Raw genomic sequence first — 14,953 nt, 5'->3', positions numbered from 1 at the left:
TGGTAAATGACATGCAAAGATTTATGCATTTAAAAATCACTACTCAAGAGGCACTATGCAAGTTTCAACTTACCAAAATTCAGGGAATCAAACATGATTAAAAGTAAGGCATTCTAAAATTATAACCATTTTTAAAAACTCATTTAAGGTTCTAAATCATAATATGTACTGTCTAAAATATATAAAACTAAGCTCATAGAGCTATTCACCTCAGGTTTGTATGTTTCATTATATCTCAATAAATATCGGAATGGAACAACTTCTAAATAGTTCTGTTTAACTGATGAGATACTTATTCTATCAGGAAGAGCTTCTTCAATATTACCTAATGAATCAAAGCTCATGAACACTTACCTTTGCTGGACAGGCTTGCACACAATGCTGTGGGCAGACCAGTCTCTTCTCTGACAGGCCGTGGAGCAATAGTATGTCTGCTTGCACTGAGAACACCTCAGCGACCCTGAGGGACACAACCAGGACATCACTGGTGGTGCACGCCAGATGTGTGCTATTGAGATCAAGATGTCCCCAGAGACCAGACCCACCAAACATCACTATCAATCACCTCAAGAAGACCATTTGAAGGGAACTGTGTAATTTATGGTTAGGTATTTAGATTGCACTTAGCTGCAATCTCAGTTACTCAAGAGGCTGAGGCAGGAGAATCACAAGGTTCAGGGTTAGTCTAGGCAATTTAGCAAGACCCTGTCTAAAAGTAAAACATAAATTTCAAGACAGAAAATTGGCTGGGGATGTAGCTCAGTGGTACAGTACCCCCAGGATTCAAACCCCTGCACTGGGTGGGCGGAGAAAGACTAGACAAAAATATTTAGGGATACAACTCACGATAACCCAAAGCTTGACACAACCAAAATGTTCATCAATATAAACAGATAAATATGTCAAAACATCATGTTCATGGTGAATACATACAATTCTATTTAAAATAAATTAAAAAAATAAATTGTGATATAATCATGTGATGGAATACTACTTAGCAATAACAAAAGTAATTAATGATACATGCAATGGCATTGATTAATCTAAAAAATATTATTCTAGATAACTTTATATAAATGAGCCTGTACTATATCAATTTATACATGGGAAATTCTATGACAGGCAAAATTAATTTACAGTGAAAAAAATGGTCATTTTCTTGGGGGTATAGTGATGGGAAAGGGATTTAAATAACTTTTTAAATTAAATTTTTAGTTGTAAATGAATATAATACCTTTATTTTATTTATTTTTTAAGAGAGAGAAGAGAATTTTTTAATATTTATTTTTCAGTTTTCGGTGGACACAACATCTTTATTTTATTTTATGTGGTGCTAAGGATCGAACCCAGTGTCTCACACTTGCCAGGCAAGCACTCTACCAACACTGAGCTACAACTGCAGCCCCCACAGAAAACTTTCTGAGGAGACAATATTCTGTATCTTGATCGGTGTGTGTGAATTTCAGTACATGTATGCTTTCTTTTAAAAAAAAAAAAATCACAAGAGGCTAGGGCTGGGGCTCAGCGGTAGCGCACTTGCCTGGCATGTGTGAGGCACTGGGTTCGAGTCTCAGCACCACATATAAATAAATAAAAATAAAGGTCTATCAACTAAAAAAAAATGATTAAAAAATCATAAAAATACTAATCAACTGAGGAATCAAAAAAAGCATAAAGATCTAGATAAAGATCAATGGTAGGATGTTAATAGTTACTGCAGATGAATGACAGGTACACAATATATATACAAAGATACACAGACACTATCTGCCATAGTAAAAATATTTTTCAAATGTGTAGAATTATCTAGGGACATCTAAGAGCAAGCTGCTTACCAAACAGACCACAGCGATGGCAAGTAGTTGACCGAAGGGGAGGTCCTAAAGAGTTGAAGAGCGCTGGATTACTTATGGACAAGGAATTTTCAACCAACTTGTGTGATTTTTTTGACTGTGCAGGAGACACACTATTGCTGGGCTTCTATTAAGAACAAAGAAGAGCAATATTAGAACTTGGTAATAATTTCTTTAAATACTAGATTTATGACTGACTGCTTTGGTAAGATAGAAGAGATGCCTTCTCCCTCATTCCTCCCAAGTATAACTAAAACCCCCAAACTTACATATAAAACAAATTAAGAGGATTCTTGTAAGGAAAGAGAGGTAGTGTCTACACTATACTCAAATTGAAAAATGATGATGCCAGTAAGTTTTGTATCTATAATGCCCTCAAATATCAATAATTAACTCAATTATAAATATGCCAGTTGAAAGATAATAGATTGACCAAATGGATTAAAAGATGTTACCCAACTATATGCTACCTGTAAGGAACTCATTTCAAGTATAATTATATAAACAGGTTGTAACTAAAAAGATGGAAAAGTACCTCAACAATGTTAACAGAAAACAGATATGGTTGTACTAATATCAAAGACTACAGAGCAAAGAAAATCAGGGAGGGACAATGACAAAAGGGTCATTCCAAAAAGAATGTGCCAATCCTAAATGTGTTTGTAGCAAATAGAGCTATCAAATGTAAATAAAAATTAAACTCAAAAAAGAATAGGTAATCCATAATTATAGTTAGAGATGTTAATGCTTCTTCTCAATAATAGATATAACTAGACAATTGACAAGAATATAGAAAAACTCATCACAATTAATCAAAAAGACCTATCAGGAATTTACAGACGATTTGAGCCAACATTTTAGACTGCAGAATGCACATTCTTTTCAAGCACCAACAGAACATCTACTAAGTCCATAGCCAGAGCCACAAAACAATCCTCAAGGGCTAGGGATGTGGCTCAGTGATAGACTGCTTGCCTAGCATGTATGAGTCTCTGGGTTTGATCCCTACTACCTGGCAGGGGTGTAGGGGAACCTCAAAAAATAAAAAAAAACAAGGTTGGGGATGTGGCCCCATGGTAGAGCATGTGCTCAGTATGCATGAAGAGGAAGGGAGAATTTAAATCATACAGAGTTTGTTCTCTGACTACAACAGATTCAAACTTGAAATCAGTAGCAGGAACAGATAATCTCCAAACACTTGAAAACTAAAATACATACTTCTAAATAATGCATGTGCCAAACAGAAAGTCTCCAGGTTAATAAAAGACCCTTGAACTGAAAGATGATAATATAAAATATCAAAACTTGTGGGAAGCTGGGTACGGTGACACACGCCTATGATCCCAGCAGCTCAGGAGGCTGAGGCAGGAGGATCGCAAGTTCAAAGCCAGCCTCAGCAACAGCAAGGTGCTCAGCAATTCATTGAGACCCTGTGTCTAAATAAAATACAAAATAGGGCTGGGAATGTGGCTCAGTGGTCAAGTGTCCCTGAGTTCAATCCCCAGTAGCAAAAAAAAAAAAAAGTGGGACATAGTTAAAGCAGTGTTGATCTCTTCAAAGAACCAAGTCTTGTTTTCATTCAAAACTATCACAATATGAACTAATTTAAATAGATCTAAAAATATTAGAGGAAAATTTAAAGCCTTAAATGAACATATTGGAAAAGAGGAAAAGTTTCAAATCGACAATATAATCTCTCATCTTGCCATAGTTTGAACCCTGAATGTCCCCTAGAGGTCCGTTATGTTAAAGGCTAGTCTCCAGAGTGGTGCTACTGGGAGGTGGTGGAACCTTTAGGATCTATGAGAGGTCCTTAGGTCATCAGAGACACCCTTGAAGGGGAACCCAAACTCTTCCTCTTTTTCTTCCTGGTCATAATATAAGCAGTTTTATTCCATCACATGGTCTCACCATGATATGCTGCCTCACCACAGGCCCCAAAGCAATGGGGCCATTTGATCATTAACTGGAATACCTCCCAAACTGTGAGCCAAATTTAACCTCTTTTCTATATAATTATCTCAGGTATATCATTATACTGAAGAAAGCTAACACATAACTCAAAAACAAAACAAAAAATGACAAAAAATGCCCAAAAGAAGGAAAAACTCAGTAAAAATAAAAGCAGAAATAAATAACATTAAAAATAAACAAAAAATTAATGAAAACAAGACTTGGTTCTTTGAAAAGATCAATAAGATTTACAAACCTCTTGTAAAACAGATAATAAAGAAAACAGAGAAGACAGAAATTACCAATTTCCAAAATGAAACATGGATAGCACTGTGGTGACATCAAAATAATATACTAAACAACTCTGCACACATCATTTGGTAATATAGACAAAATATACCAATTAATTTGAAAAAATAAACTAAAACTATCATAATATGAACTAATTTAAATAATTTTAAATTATATCAGTTTTGAAATTCCACCAGGAGAAATATCCAAGTCCAAACTGTTTTCACTGGAGAATCCTACCAAATATTTAAACAAAAACTAACAAATAAATATTTATTTATTCCATCATCTCTCTTCCAGAAAATAGAAAAGAAACAACTTTCCAATGCTTCTTATAAAGCTAATATTACATTGATATTCAAACTACACAAAGAAGTGAAAGAGAGACAATTACAAAACAAGCCCTCCCTTGAAAATGAATTTAAAAATCTTTAGCAAAGTTTTATCAGAATTCAAAAATATATAAAAATAGTTGTACACCATGACCAAATGAGGTTTATTCCAGAGACACAAGGCTGGTTAACTACTCAAAATATCAATGTAATCCACTAAATTTATAGGCAAAGTAAAAATCATCACCACTTTTGATCCATGCAAGAAACATATTTGATAAAATTCAACACCTATTCATGATAAAAAAAAAACTATCAAAAAATCAGGAATAGAGAAACCTCATCAACATAATAAATTGCATTTATAGAAACACATAGCTAACATTCTACTTAATGCACAAAATTGAAGTTTTCCCCCTAAATCTGGAAATAAGGCTATCTACTGTCCCACCTTTAAAAAAAATATTTATTTTTAGTTATAATAATATCTTTATTTTATTTTTATGTGGTGCTGAGGATCAAACTCAGTGCTTCATGCATGGTAGGCGAGTGCTCTACCTCTGAGCCACAACCCCAGCCCTGTCCCACTTTTTTTCACACAGTGCAATAAGGGAAGAAACGGAAATAAAAACATACATATTGAAAGGGAAAAAAATAAAACTATCCCTCTATGTAGAGGATATGGTTACCTAGATAGAAAACTATAGGGGATCTAAAAACCAGTCCTTGAATAAGTGACTTCAGCAAGGTCACAGAATGTAATATCCAAAACTCAATCATATTTCTATATATTAGCAATGAACATGGGGAAGCACACACAAAATATTTATGAACACAAAAAATGAAATATTAAGTATAAATCTAACAAAACATGTACAGGAGTTGTAAACTGAAAATTATAAAATGAAGAAAATCAAAGATCTACATAAAAGACTTGTGTCCATGGTTTGAAAGATTCAATATAGCAATTGTGTTAATTCTCAAATTGAGGTACAGGTTTAATGTAATTGATACAAAAATTCCAGCAAGATAATTTTGTGGATATGGATGAGATTATCATAAACAGTATATGAGAAAGGAAAGGAACTACAATACCTAAAACAATTTTGAAAAAGAAATATACAGGAGGATGAACCACTCTACCTAATTTCAAGACATATTATATACTCTAATAATCAAGACTGTGCGGTACTGGTGAAGGGGTAGGCACAGATGGGAAACAACAGAAAGTCCAGAATAGAATGGCAAAACCCAGAGCTACACAAATATACCCAATTTTTTATATATATATATAAAAGTGCAAAAGCAATTCAGAAGAGGAAGCTAGCATTTTCAACAAATGACACTTAGCAACTGAACCTCCACAGGCAAAAACAAAACAACAACAAAAAAAACCTCAGCCCAAGTTTCTTAAACTTAACTCAAAATGGATTTAAAAAAAAAAAAAAAAAACGGGTAGGGGATGTAGCTCTGTGGCTCAATAGCACAACTGCCTAGTTCAATCCTCAGCACTGCCAAAAAAAAAGTAAAACTATGAAACTTTTAAAAAAACATTTTTGGATCTAGAATAGCAAAGGGTCCTTAAGATTTGTTGACACCTAAAAGTATGAGCCACTCAAGGCAAAACTGTCAAGCCAGACTTCATTAAAATGAACAACTTTTCTCCTGATAAAGACCTTATTAGGAGACTGAAAAGATAAGCTACAGACTAGAAGAAAATACCAGCACATCACAACTTAACAAAGGACTGGTATCGGAAACACATGAAGAAGTTTTTAAAACTCAACAGTAAAAAACCAAACCCTCCAGCTAGAAAATGAACAAAAGACACAAAGAAATATTTCACCAAAGAGGATACAGATGGCAAACAAATGGATGAAAAGATACTTAACATCATTAGCCATCAGGGAAATGCAAATTAAAACCATTGTAAGATGTCCTCATCATTCCAGTCAGAATGGCAGCTATTATGAAGACAAACAACAGTAAGTGTTGGCGAGGATGTGGGAAAAAAAGTAAATTCATATACTGCAAGTGGGACTGCAAATTGGTGCAGCCAATATGGAAAGCAGTATGGAGATTTCTTGGAAAACTGGGAATGCAACCACCATTTGACCCAAAGGACTTAAAAATAGCATACTACAGGGACACAGTCACATCAATGTTTATAGCAGCACAATTCACAATAGCTAAACTGTGGAACCAACCTAGATGTCCTTCAATAGATGGATAAAAAATGTGGCATACATACATAATGTAATATCACTCAGCAATAAAAGAATAAAATCATGGCATTTGCAGGTAAATGGATGGAGTTAGAGAAGAATAATGCTAAGTGAAATTAGCCAATCCCAAAAAACCAAATGCCTAATGTTTTCTGACATAAGAAGGCTGATTCATAGTGGGATAGAGGGTGGGAGCATGGGAGGAACAGAGAACTCTAGATAGGGCAGAGGGTGGGAAGGGAGGGGGCAATGGGGTTAGAAATAATGGTGGAATGTGATGGTCATTATTATCTGAAGTACATGTATGAAGACATGAATTGATATGAATATACTTTGTATACAACCAGAGATATGAAAAATTGTGCTCTATATGTGTAATAAGAATTGTAATGCATTCTGATGTCATATAGAAATAAAAACATATTTCAATGATGCATGTTCTACACCTGTGAGAATGGGTGAAATAAAACATGAACTCCACACTAAATGCTGGTAATGGAGGAGACTGGAACAACTCACACATTCTGGGTGAGAACACAATGTGGTACAGTCATTCCAGAAAACAGTTTCGCTGTTTCTTAAGCAAAATATGCCACTACTACATGACCTCAAAATTGTACTGCTAGGCATTTATCTTAGAGCAGGAAAAGCTTGGATACAGCAGTTTTGGTTTTAAAAGCCAAAAACTAGAATGAAGCCAGGTGTATTCAGTGTGTGAATGGTTAAACAAGTTATCCATGCCACAGAAGACTATTCCGCAATAAAAAGACTCAAAACTACTGGTACATGCAACCACCTAGCTCAGTCTCCAGAGAACTACTCAGAGTGAAAACAGCCATTCCCTAAAGGTTACATACTAATTCCACTCACACAACATCCTTGAAGTAATCAAACTATGGAAATATGAATTATATTAGTGGTTCCAGGGATTAGGGATTAAGGAAAGGGTAGGAGCAGGATGATAGATAGATGTAGCCAATAAAAGGGCACACAAGTAGTGATGAAATGTTCTGTCTTGACCATAAAGGATAATACCCCAGGGGTGATACATGTGCTATAGTCCTGTAGCATGTCACCACCAAGAGACTGGGGCAGAGGGTAACCAGGAACTCTCTATACTTTTAATTGTACAATCTACACAATTACCCATAAAGAAAAGAGTATTTTTAAGGTACTAGATTAAAGAAAAGTAAATTTGACCTCAAACAATACATACAAATTGAATACTTCTTCATTAATGCAATACAAAAATGCTAGAATCTTTTATCTAAATATGCAAAATAGGGGAAAAAACTTACAGTTTTTATTTCTTTGGGTGGTGAATTATTTCCAGCACTTAATGGTGACACTGAGTTTCCTGAGGAGGAAAAACACAATTCCTAATAAAAGCCAAATATTATCTTTTATTTCTGATAATGTAAAATAGAATAATTAGGTGATATTCAAATAATCGGGCAACTGCATAATGGCCTTATAGTTACACCATAAATAAGCAACATCCCAATTTTCCTAATGGAAAAAAGGACTTGTCTCAAATTTTCTTGCCTATTCCTCTTGTCACTGTAGATTTCCCCCTATTCAATAAGGCAGCCATTCTCAAACTTTTAGAACTCAGAACCCTTTTACCCTCATAAAAATTACTGACAACCCTAAAGAACTTTTGTTTACATGGCTTATGTCTATTAATACATACTATATTAAAAATTAAAACTAAATTTTGAAATATTCATTTAAAAATAAATGTATTACATGGTAACTTAATTTGTTTAAAAAAACTTTTCAGAACAGAAAAACATTCTCCATTTCTCTTTAATGTTTGGCTTACAGAACATTGATGGATTCATGTATATGCTTTGGCATTCAGTCTATCACGATATGCTGTTTTGCCAGTTATTTGGCCTCACATATAGAGGTAGTCGCAAGCAGGAAGAGCATTTAATGGCCTTCTCAAATAATTGTGAATGTTTTCCTTTAACATCACACCAAAGCTCAAGTGGTGGTCTAAATGTCAGCTGCAACATGGATTCTAAAACCACATCAGTGAACTTGTCATGCCACCACTAATTTAGCCTGCACTTTGCAGTCTTTACCGATGGAAAATGCTGCCGAGTTATTCCCAGCTGTCAAATGTCAAAACATTCCATTACACAATGTCAAAAAATTATGTGTAAATTGGGCATAGTGGCACACACCTGAAATTCCACCTGCCAGGGAGGACCGGGAGTTTGAGCCCAGCAACAAAGTGACCCTGTCCCCATCCCGGCAAAATGTGTAAATATCACCATGCATCTCACCAGAAATCTTTAAAGTACAGAGAAGCTCTTAAATCAGAGTAGCAGACACAAAAATCCTGAAATCCTAATTTGTTTGGAAGTTAGAATTTTATCTCTTGACAACAGAATATCACCAGCTGTTGTCCTTGAAGTGACAAGTTCACTTTGTTAATTTTTGAGAAAATGCTTAACAAATATTTAAGTCCAAACAAAGTTTGTCCTTCAAGTAGAAAGGATGTTCAAAGGAAAAAAAAATCTCCTTTTCAGCTCACAGCTTAGTTACATGCATACTTTTTCATACTTTAGAAGCTACGAGTAATTATTATTTCATTACACAAAATGCTAAAAATACCTGTACACAATGGTCGAGATTTAATAAAATTAATATATATATTTTTAATTATTTAATAAAATAATTTTTTCTGCTCCATGAAGGATATTTTTTAGTGATGCTGGCATTTTTGTTTAACTGCAAGAACATGACAATGAAAAATTCAATGACCACTAGCCCAGGGTGGGGCTAGAGGTTATGTAGAGCAATTCATCCATTCTTGCTTTTGCACTGTCAGCGTAAAATCAGCTTAGCAAAATGTTTAAGCACCTTCAGGAAGATCATTTTGACCTCCTGAGGAACCCTAGGGGCCAAGGGTCACCTTGGTTCGGAGAATTACATCAACATAATGTTAAAAACTCATATCTCACATTCAAAGAGGTTTCATTTTGCTATGGCCTACTCTCCTTCAAAAGCAGGTTTTCAGAATTAGGAGCAAAGGAATGATAAAACAAATCACATGAAACCGGTTACTATTATTTGTCTGCTATTATCTGCATAAAAATTGCATGCTATTTTAAAAGTATGGCCAATCTTTAAAACATCCATAAAAAAATCCAATGTGCTTCCTTTCTACATTCCTAGTACAGTTCTCTGATTGTAGGGTGGGGGTGGTCCTCTGAAGCCATTTTCTCTTGAGTAATTTTTTCTGTGATTAATCAAGCCAAAGGTAGCCACTTGGCACTTGTCTCTTTGAAACTGACAATTACATGCAAACTCTACAGTCATTTGGCGGTCCTGTTCCTACCCCTCGGGTGGAGCTAAGCATACCTGTGGAAACTCAGAGAAACCATCTCATCATCGTGCAGCCCATGGTTTTTACTCACCTGCCGGCAACGTCTTCCGGTCTCCTTTGGATCCAACTTCTCCATTGATGCCATTAGGGTTTGAAGATACTGAACTGTCTTCCTGACTCACTAAATACTGTTTGGTTTGCTCACAAAGCAAAAAATTGTTCTTTTTATTTCCATTCTCTGGGCTTTTCAACCTGAAATTAGGATGGTTATGATGTGCTCCAGGACTTCTTAAGGAATCGTGTGGTGGAAGCTTGCTTTCATTTTTTTCAAAACTAAATGATTCGGTCATTTTACAAGTCGATGCTTCCAAATTATTTCTTGACATCATATTAGGTGATAACTTAACATTCATAGAAGTCTAAGGAGTGAAATAAATATATTTAAGAGGTAACTTTTAATTGCAAAAGTAGAATTGTAGGCCCAGATGATTTTTTCAAATATTTAACAGATAATCCCCATAAATAATTCAAAAGCAGATTTCACCTTTACATCGAAACCTACATGGTATAAGAATAGTTCCCTATGGATGAATACAAACTCCAAGTTCAACAGAATTCAATAACAGACCAACAAAAGATCAACTCAAGACATTAAAAAGAGTAACCTCAGAGTTCCACACCATTCCTTACTTTTAAAAGCTTTTGAAATATGGGGAATGGAAAAGGTCTTTCATGCTTTTAGAGAAATATTTCCAATATAAAGCCTACACCTTACTGGTATAATACCATAGATACTCTTATTTAAATCTGGTCATTACCTACCTTTCTACCTTCTCAGAACCCCTCTACCCTCTCCTACATTACACTGCACCAAGACCTCAAATGAGCTGACTGCTACCCAGAATGCCCTTGCTCACTCACCTTCCTACCATCCTGGCCATCCACCACAACCTGTCTCAGCTGAACCCTGTTCCTTCTAGTTTTCCCAAGCACCCTGCTTTGATAATCTCCAGCTGAACTTTCATACATTGTAAACTGTACCCTTCTCTAAAGATGGGTAGAAACATTGCAAAATTTCCATTTCATTTGTCACAAAGTGCCTCAAAGAAATGATGTTGGTGTGTCATTTTCCTATTACTCTTAAAGATGCCAAGTGTCCTGTCCAGGGGAAGCACCTAAAGTAGAAAAGCAACTCTTCTTTTTGAAGTAGTAATCAGTTTTTACTTTAACTGTAGGCAAATTTTTGTCTATTCTCCTAAAACTTTTCAGATTAAAAAAAAAAGTTACAGATGACTGAAACCAATGACTAATACCTCAAATGCTGTCTGACATGGTTTTGAACAAAAAATAAATGAGAAGGTAAATACTCCCTCTTGGTGTTCTAAAACTTCCACCTCATGTTTTATAAATTAGGTCTATCCCAACCCAAAGACAACACATAATAGTGAAATTTATGAAAGAAATAACAGGTGCATTCAAAGGTGGCCCAGATCCTAGAAGATTCTCAAAAGAAGGATTCAAGGTGGGCAGCTATGGTGGGAGATACTGCAGATGCCAGGAAAAGTACACCTATACCAAAAAACTTCTTACACCAAAGGAAAAGACAAAATATTGGATACAATAAGAGAGCAATATGTCAAATTATAAAAGGAAAATAATCTCCAGAGGAAACTGGATGGTGGTGGGGATATGAAAGCTTAGGCAACTTAAGCTATACAAGAAATATAAAGATGTGCATTATAGAGTAAAAACCAGTATGAAATAGAAGGCTTAAGTTTAAAAATCAAAGAAAAACATGTTTAATCAAACAGGAAAATAATTCAAGCATGGTAAATAGAAAATACCAAATAATAAGACAGAACCATATTCAAGTAATGCAAGTATCAAAGGGTTAGTTTCAATTAGAAGAGAAAAGAGTTTCAGGGAGAAAAACATCCAGCCAGACATTATTAACAAAAGGCGCACAGAAATAGAAATCCTACAGCAAGGCTGAGAATAAAAGGATTAAAAATGTGTTATGCAAATAACCAAAATAAAAGTGGAATGTTAATATTAATAGCAGATAAAACAGAATTCAACATAGAAATCATTTAGACAATGAAAGATATTTTAGTAAAAGAAACACACTGAAGAAACAGAGTAGCCAGGAATCACTGAGTCACAATAATCTCGCTATGAGATGAATCAGGCAAAAACTGACTGGAAGCTGGGCATGGCGACTGTAATCCCAGGTACTAGGGAGTCTGAGGCAGAAGGATTGCAAGTTTGAGGCCAGCCTGGGCAACCTGGCAAGATTCCCTAAAAAATAAAAATGAAAAGGGCTGGGGATATAGCTTAGGGGTAGAGAAGCCCTGGGTTCAACTCCCAGTAAATTTAAAAAGAAAAAAAAAAAAAAAGACTGAAGGAGAAAATCAATCCATAATGGTAAGGATACACTTTCCTTATACAATTATTATTCAAACAGAAAACAAACAATGATAATGAATATTTTAGTAACATAATAAACTTGATCAAATAGGGACCAATACAACCAACAATATCCACCTTTCCAACACTGTGCAAATTCTGGGCTACAGAGATCATATGAACTCCAAAAACCCACTATCATACCAGCCATTTCCACTCTTCATGGTGTACACAAACCTGGATGAAAGGCTTTTGCCTTTGCTGCTGTTTAAAAGTGGTAAAATATCACAAACAAAATGATAGCAAATATGACTATGTGAATAATTAAAAACTTAAAAAATAGTTAAATAGGCCAGGAAATAAGTAACACCACAGAAACAGTAAGTTTGATACTTTTTCAAAAGTATTGATAAGTTTTAAAAATCCAGATACTGCCCAGCATGGTGGCCCATGCCTGTAATCCCAGCTGCATCAAAGGCTGAGGCAGGAGGATCTCAAGTTCAAAGCCAGTCTCAGCAACTTCATGAGACCCTATCTCAAAATAAAAAACAAACAAACAAAGGGCTGGGGATGTGGCTCAGTGTTTAAGCATCTCTGGGTTCAATTCCTGGTATTAAAAAAAAAAAATCCAGATACTGTATGCAGAGTCTGATCCAAATACCATTGTCAGTCTCTGACCTGCCAGCTACAGTTAGTGACACTATCGGTAGTCAAAGTTCTCAAGTGGAGTTTCTGAGGAAGCTCTGCCCTTTTTTATTGGAAAGGGATGGATATGGCTAGCAGAGTCTTTTACCCCTTTCTTCCTATAACATGGACCTGTGGACTGAACATAAACCACTTGTCTTGCAATGAAAAAACAATAAGCACACACTCAGGAGAGGAGAGCATAAAATGTGAAGAGCCCAAGTCCCCAGTGGCATCCAAGTCACCATACTTAGCACACAAATAAGCCTACAGGTTTTCTGTTATTTGCAGTTCATCAATATACATGCCAATAAAATAATGCACCAAAGGCACCAATGTCATACAAAAAGGATTATTAGTTGATGGACATAAGGGGGAAACATTCAACCTCATCTGTACATTTTTAAATATTTCAAATTGATGTAACTGTTATTTTCTGCATAGAATGGCTACAGTAATATTTAAACCATATAGTTGCGATAAAGGCATCATCTTGCCCAGTGGAACCACTTCAGTACACTGCACAGCGCTCCCGAGACAGCCTTTCATAACTTGCCCTTATTTATTAAGGTTGCCAGTGAATCACAGACAGGTAAGTCTTTTAAGTTATTTTAAGTTGAGTGAGTAGAGGGACCATGTCTTATTAAAAATAAAAAAATCTTTGATTTCGCCCCAGCAAGGTACTTTGTACAATAAGGCATTCCGAAGCTATTTCTATGATAAAAACTATTTTATGTGTACTACAATTTTCATGACAACCTGGACAAGAATGAAATTCACTGATGAAATGATTTAAATAGAGAATTAGATACTATGAGGTTTACTGAAATTTAATAGCAGAACTTCATGCCTCACACTTCCAAATCTAAGTTCTGTAAATATATTTGACTTTAAGAATAGTACCAGTCTTACACTCACTGTAAACTTGCGGCAGCAAGTAGAGGATTTAAACTCAAAAGTAGATCCACCTGTCGTGGAATATGCAGGTTTGAAGGGTACCTCACTACTTCACCACATTCAGGAACTTTCCAGGACAAGCACACAGTGCATTTCAGGATCAGAAGCTTCATACTATATTTGGGCACAGCCAAGGGTACTATATTCCTTTTTTAATAAAATGGTTCTCTTCTCAACTTACTCTGCTGCCTCTGACCCAACTTTCAAACATCTGAGTCAGCCATGAATTTTCCTTTCTCCCAGGTCCTTCACTTGCTCATACCCTCATACAGCTGACTCTCACAGCTGAGCACAAGACTGCAGGTAAACTGGTGGTAAGTCCTGACATCCCTGTCTTTGAACACTTTTACTTCCATTCATGCATTAGCATTTGGAACAAATAGCCAGGACTGCTTTGAATCCAAATATAACCCTCCATCACCTAAAAACTTTTGGATTTTTAAAAAACATGTATTTATCATACCATTAAGTTGATTTTTTCTTTTTGATTTACAGTTCTATGAATTTTAACACATAGATTTTTGTTTAACTACCACAACTGGGACTCATCAGGCTTTTAAGGTTGAGTTTACATTTAAAAAACACCCATAAGACTTTGCATTTATACCTATTTAGCTTAATCCAGAGTCAACCACCGGGTATGTTTTAATCTTGAAACCCTATTGTATAAACTGTGACTTCCGACTTCTCCTGGCAGATTCCTGACAGTGCCCAGGGCTCAAGTCAACCCTTATTGTTTCTTTTAATAATAAAAGTGCATGCAGAGATACTTAGATGTAATGGTTTTCCTTTCTAAAGTTGGCTTTTATCTTCCTGGTAATCCCAAACTTTCAAGGAGAGCCATTCTACTCAAAGGAAGCATTGTCTTAAAATTACAAAGCTCAGTGGGTGTAGCAGATAAAGAGTTTTGAA

The 14,953-nt window shown here is 35.4% G+C and overlaps 1 protein-coding gene across 6 annotated transcripts in view; it reads right to left on the bottom strand.

Moving 5' to 3' along the window:
* The window catches only part of Tdrd1 (tudor domain containing 1), a 38,323-nt gene extending 27,916 nt beyond the window's left edge, over positions 1–10,407 (bottom strand). For all 6 annotated transcript variants that reach the window (XM_077798977.1, XM_077798980.1, XM_077798978.1 and 3 more), the window contains exons 1-4: positions 10,086–10,407; positions 7,953–8,011; positions 1,836–1,980; positions 355–460 (exon numbers count right to left, since the gene is read on the bottom strand). In XM_077798977.1, coding sequence (XP_077655103.1) covers positions 355–460; positions 1,836–1,980; positions 7,953–8,011; positions 10,086–10,407 — 632 coding nt within the window. The remainder of the gene's footprint in view (positions 1–354; positions 461–1,835; positions 1,981–7,952; positions 8,012–10,085) is intronic.
* Positions 10,408–14,953: the final 4,546 nt, after the last annotated feature.

This window comes from Urocitellus parryii, chromosome 5 (assembly GCF_045843805.1).
Source record: "Urocitellus parryii isolate mUroPar1 chromosome 5, mUroPar1.hap1, whole genome shotgun sequence".
Classification (NCBI taxonomy): domain Eukaryota; kingdom Metazoa; phylum Chordata; class Mammalia; order Rodentia; family Sciuridae; genus Urocitellus; species Urocitellus parryii.
The sequence above is the reverse complement of the archived record's forward strand: the minus strand, read 5'-3'. Positions and strand labels throughout refer to the sequence as shown.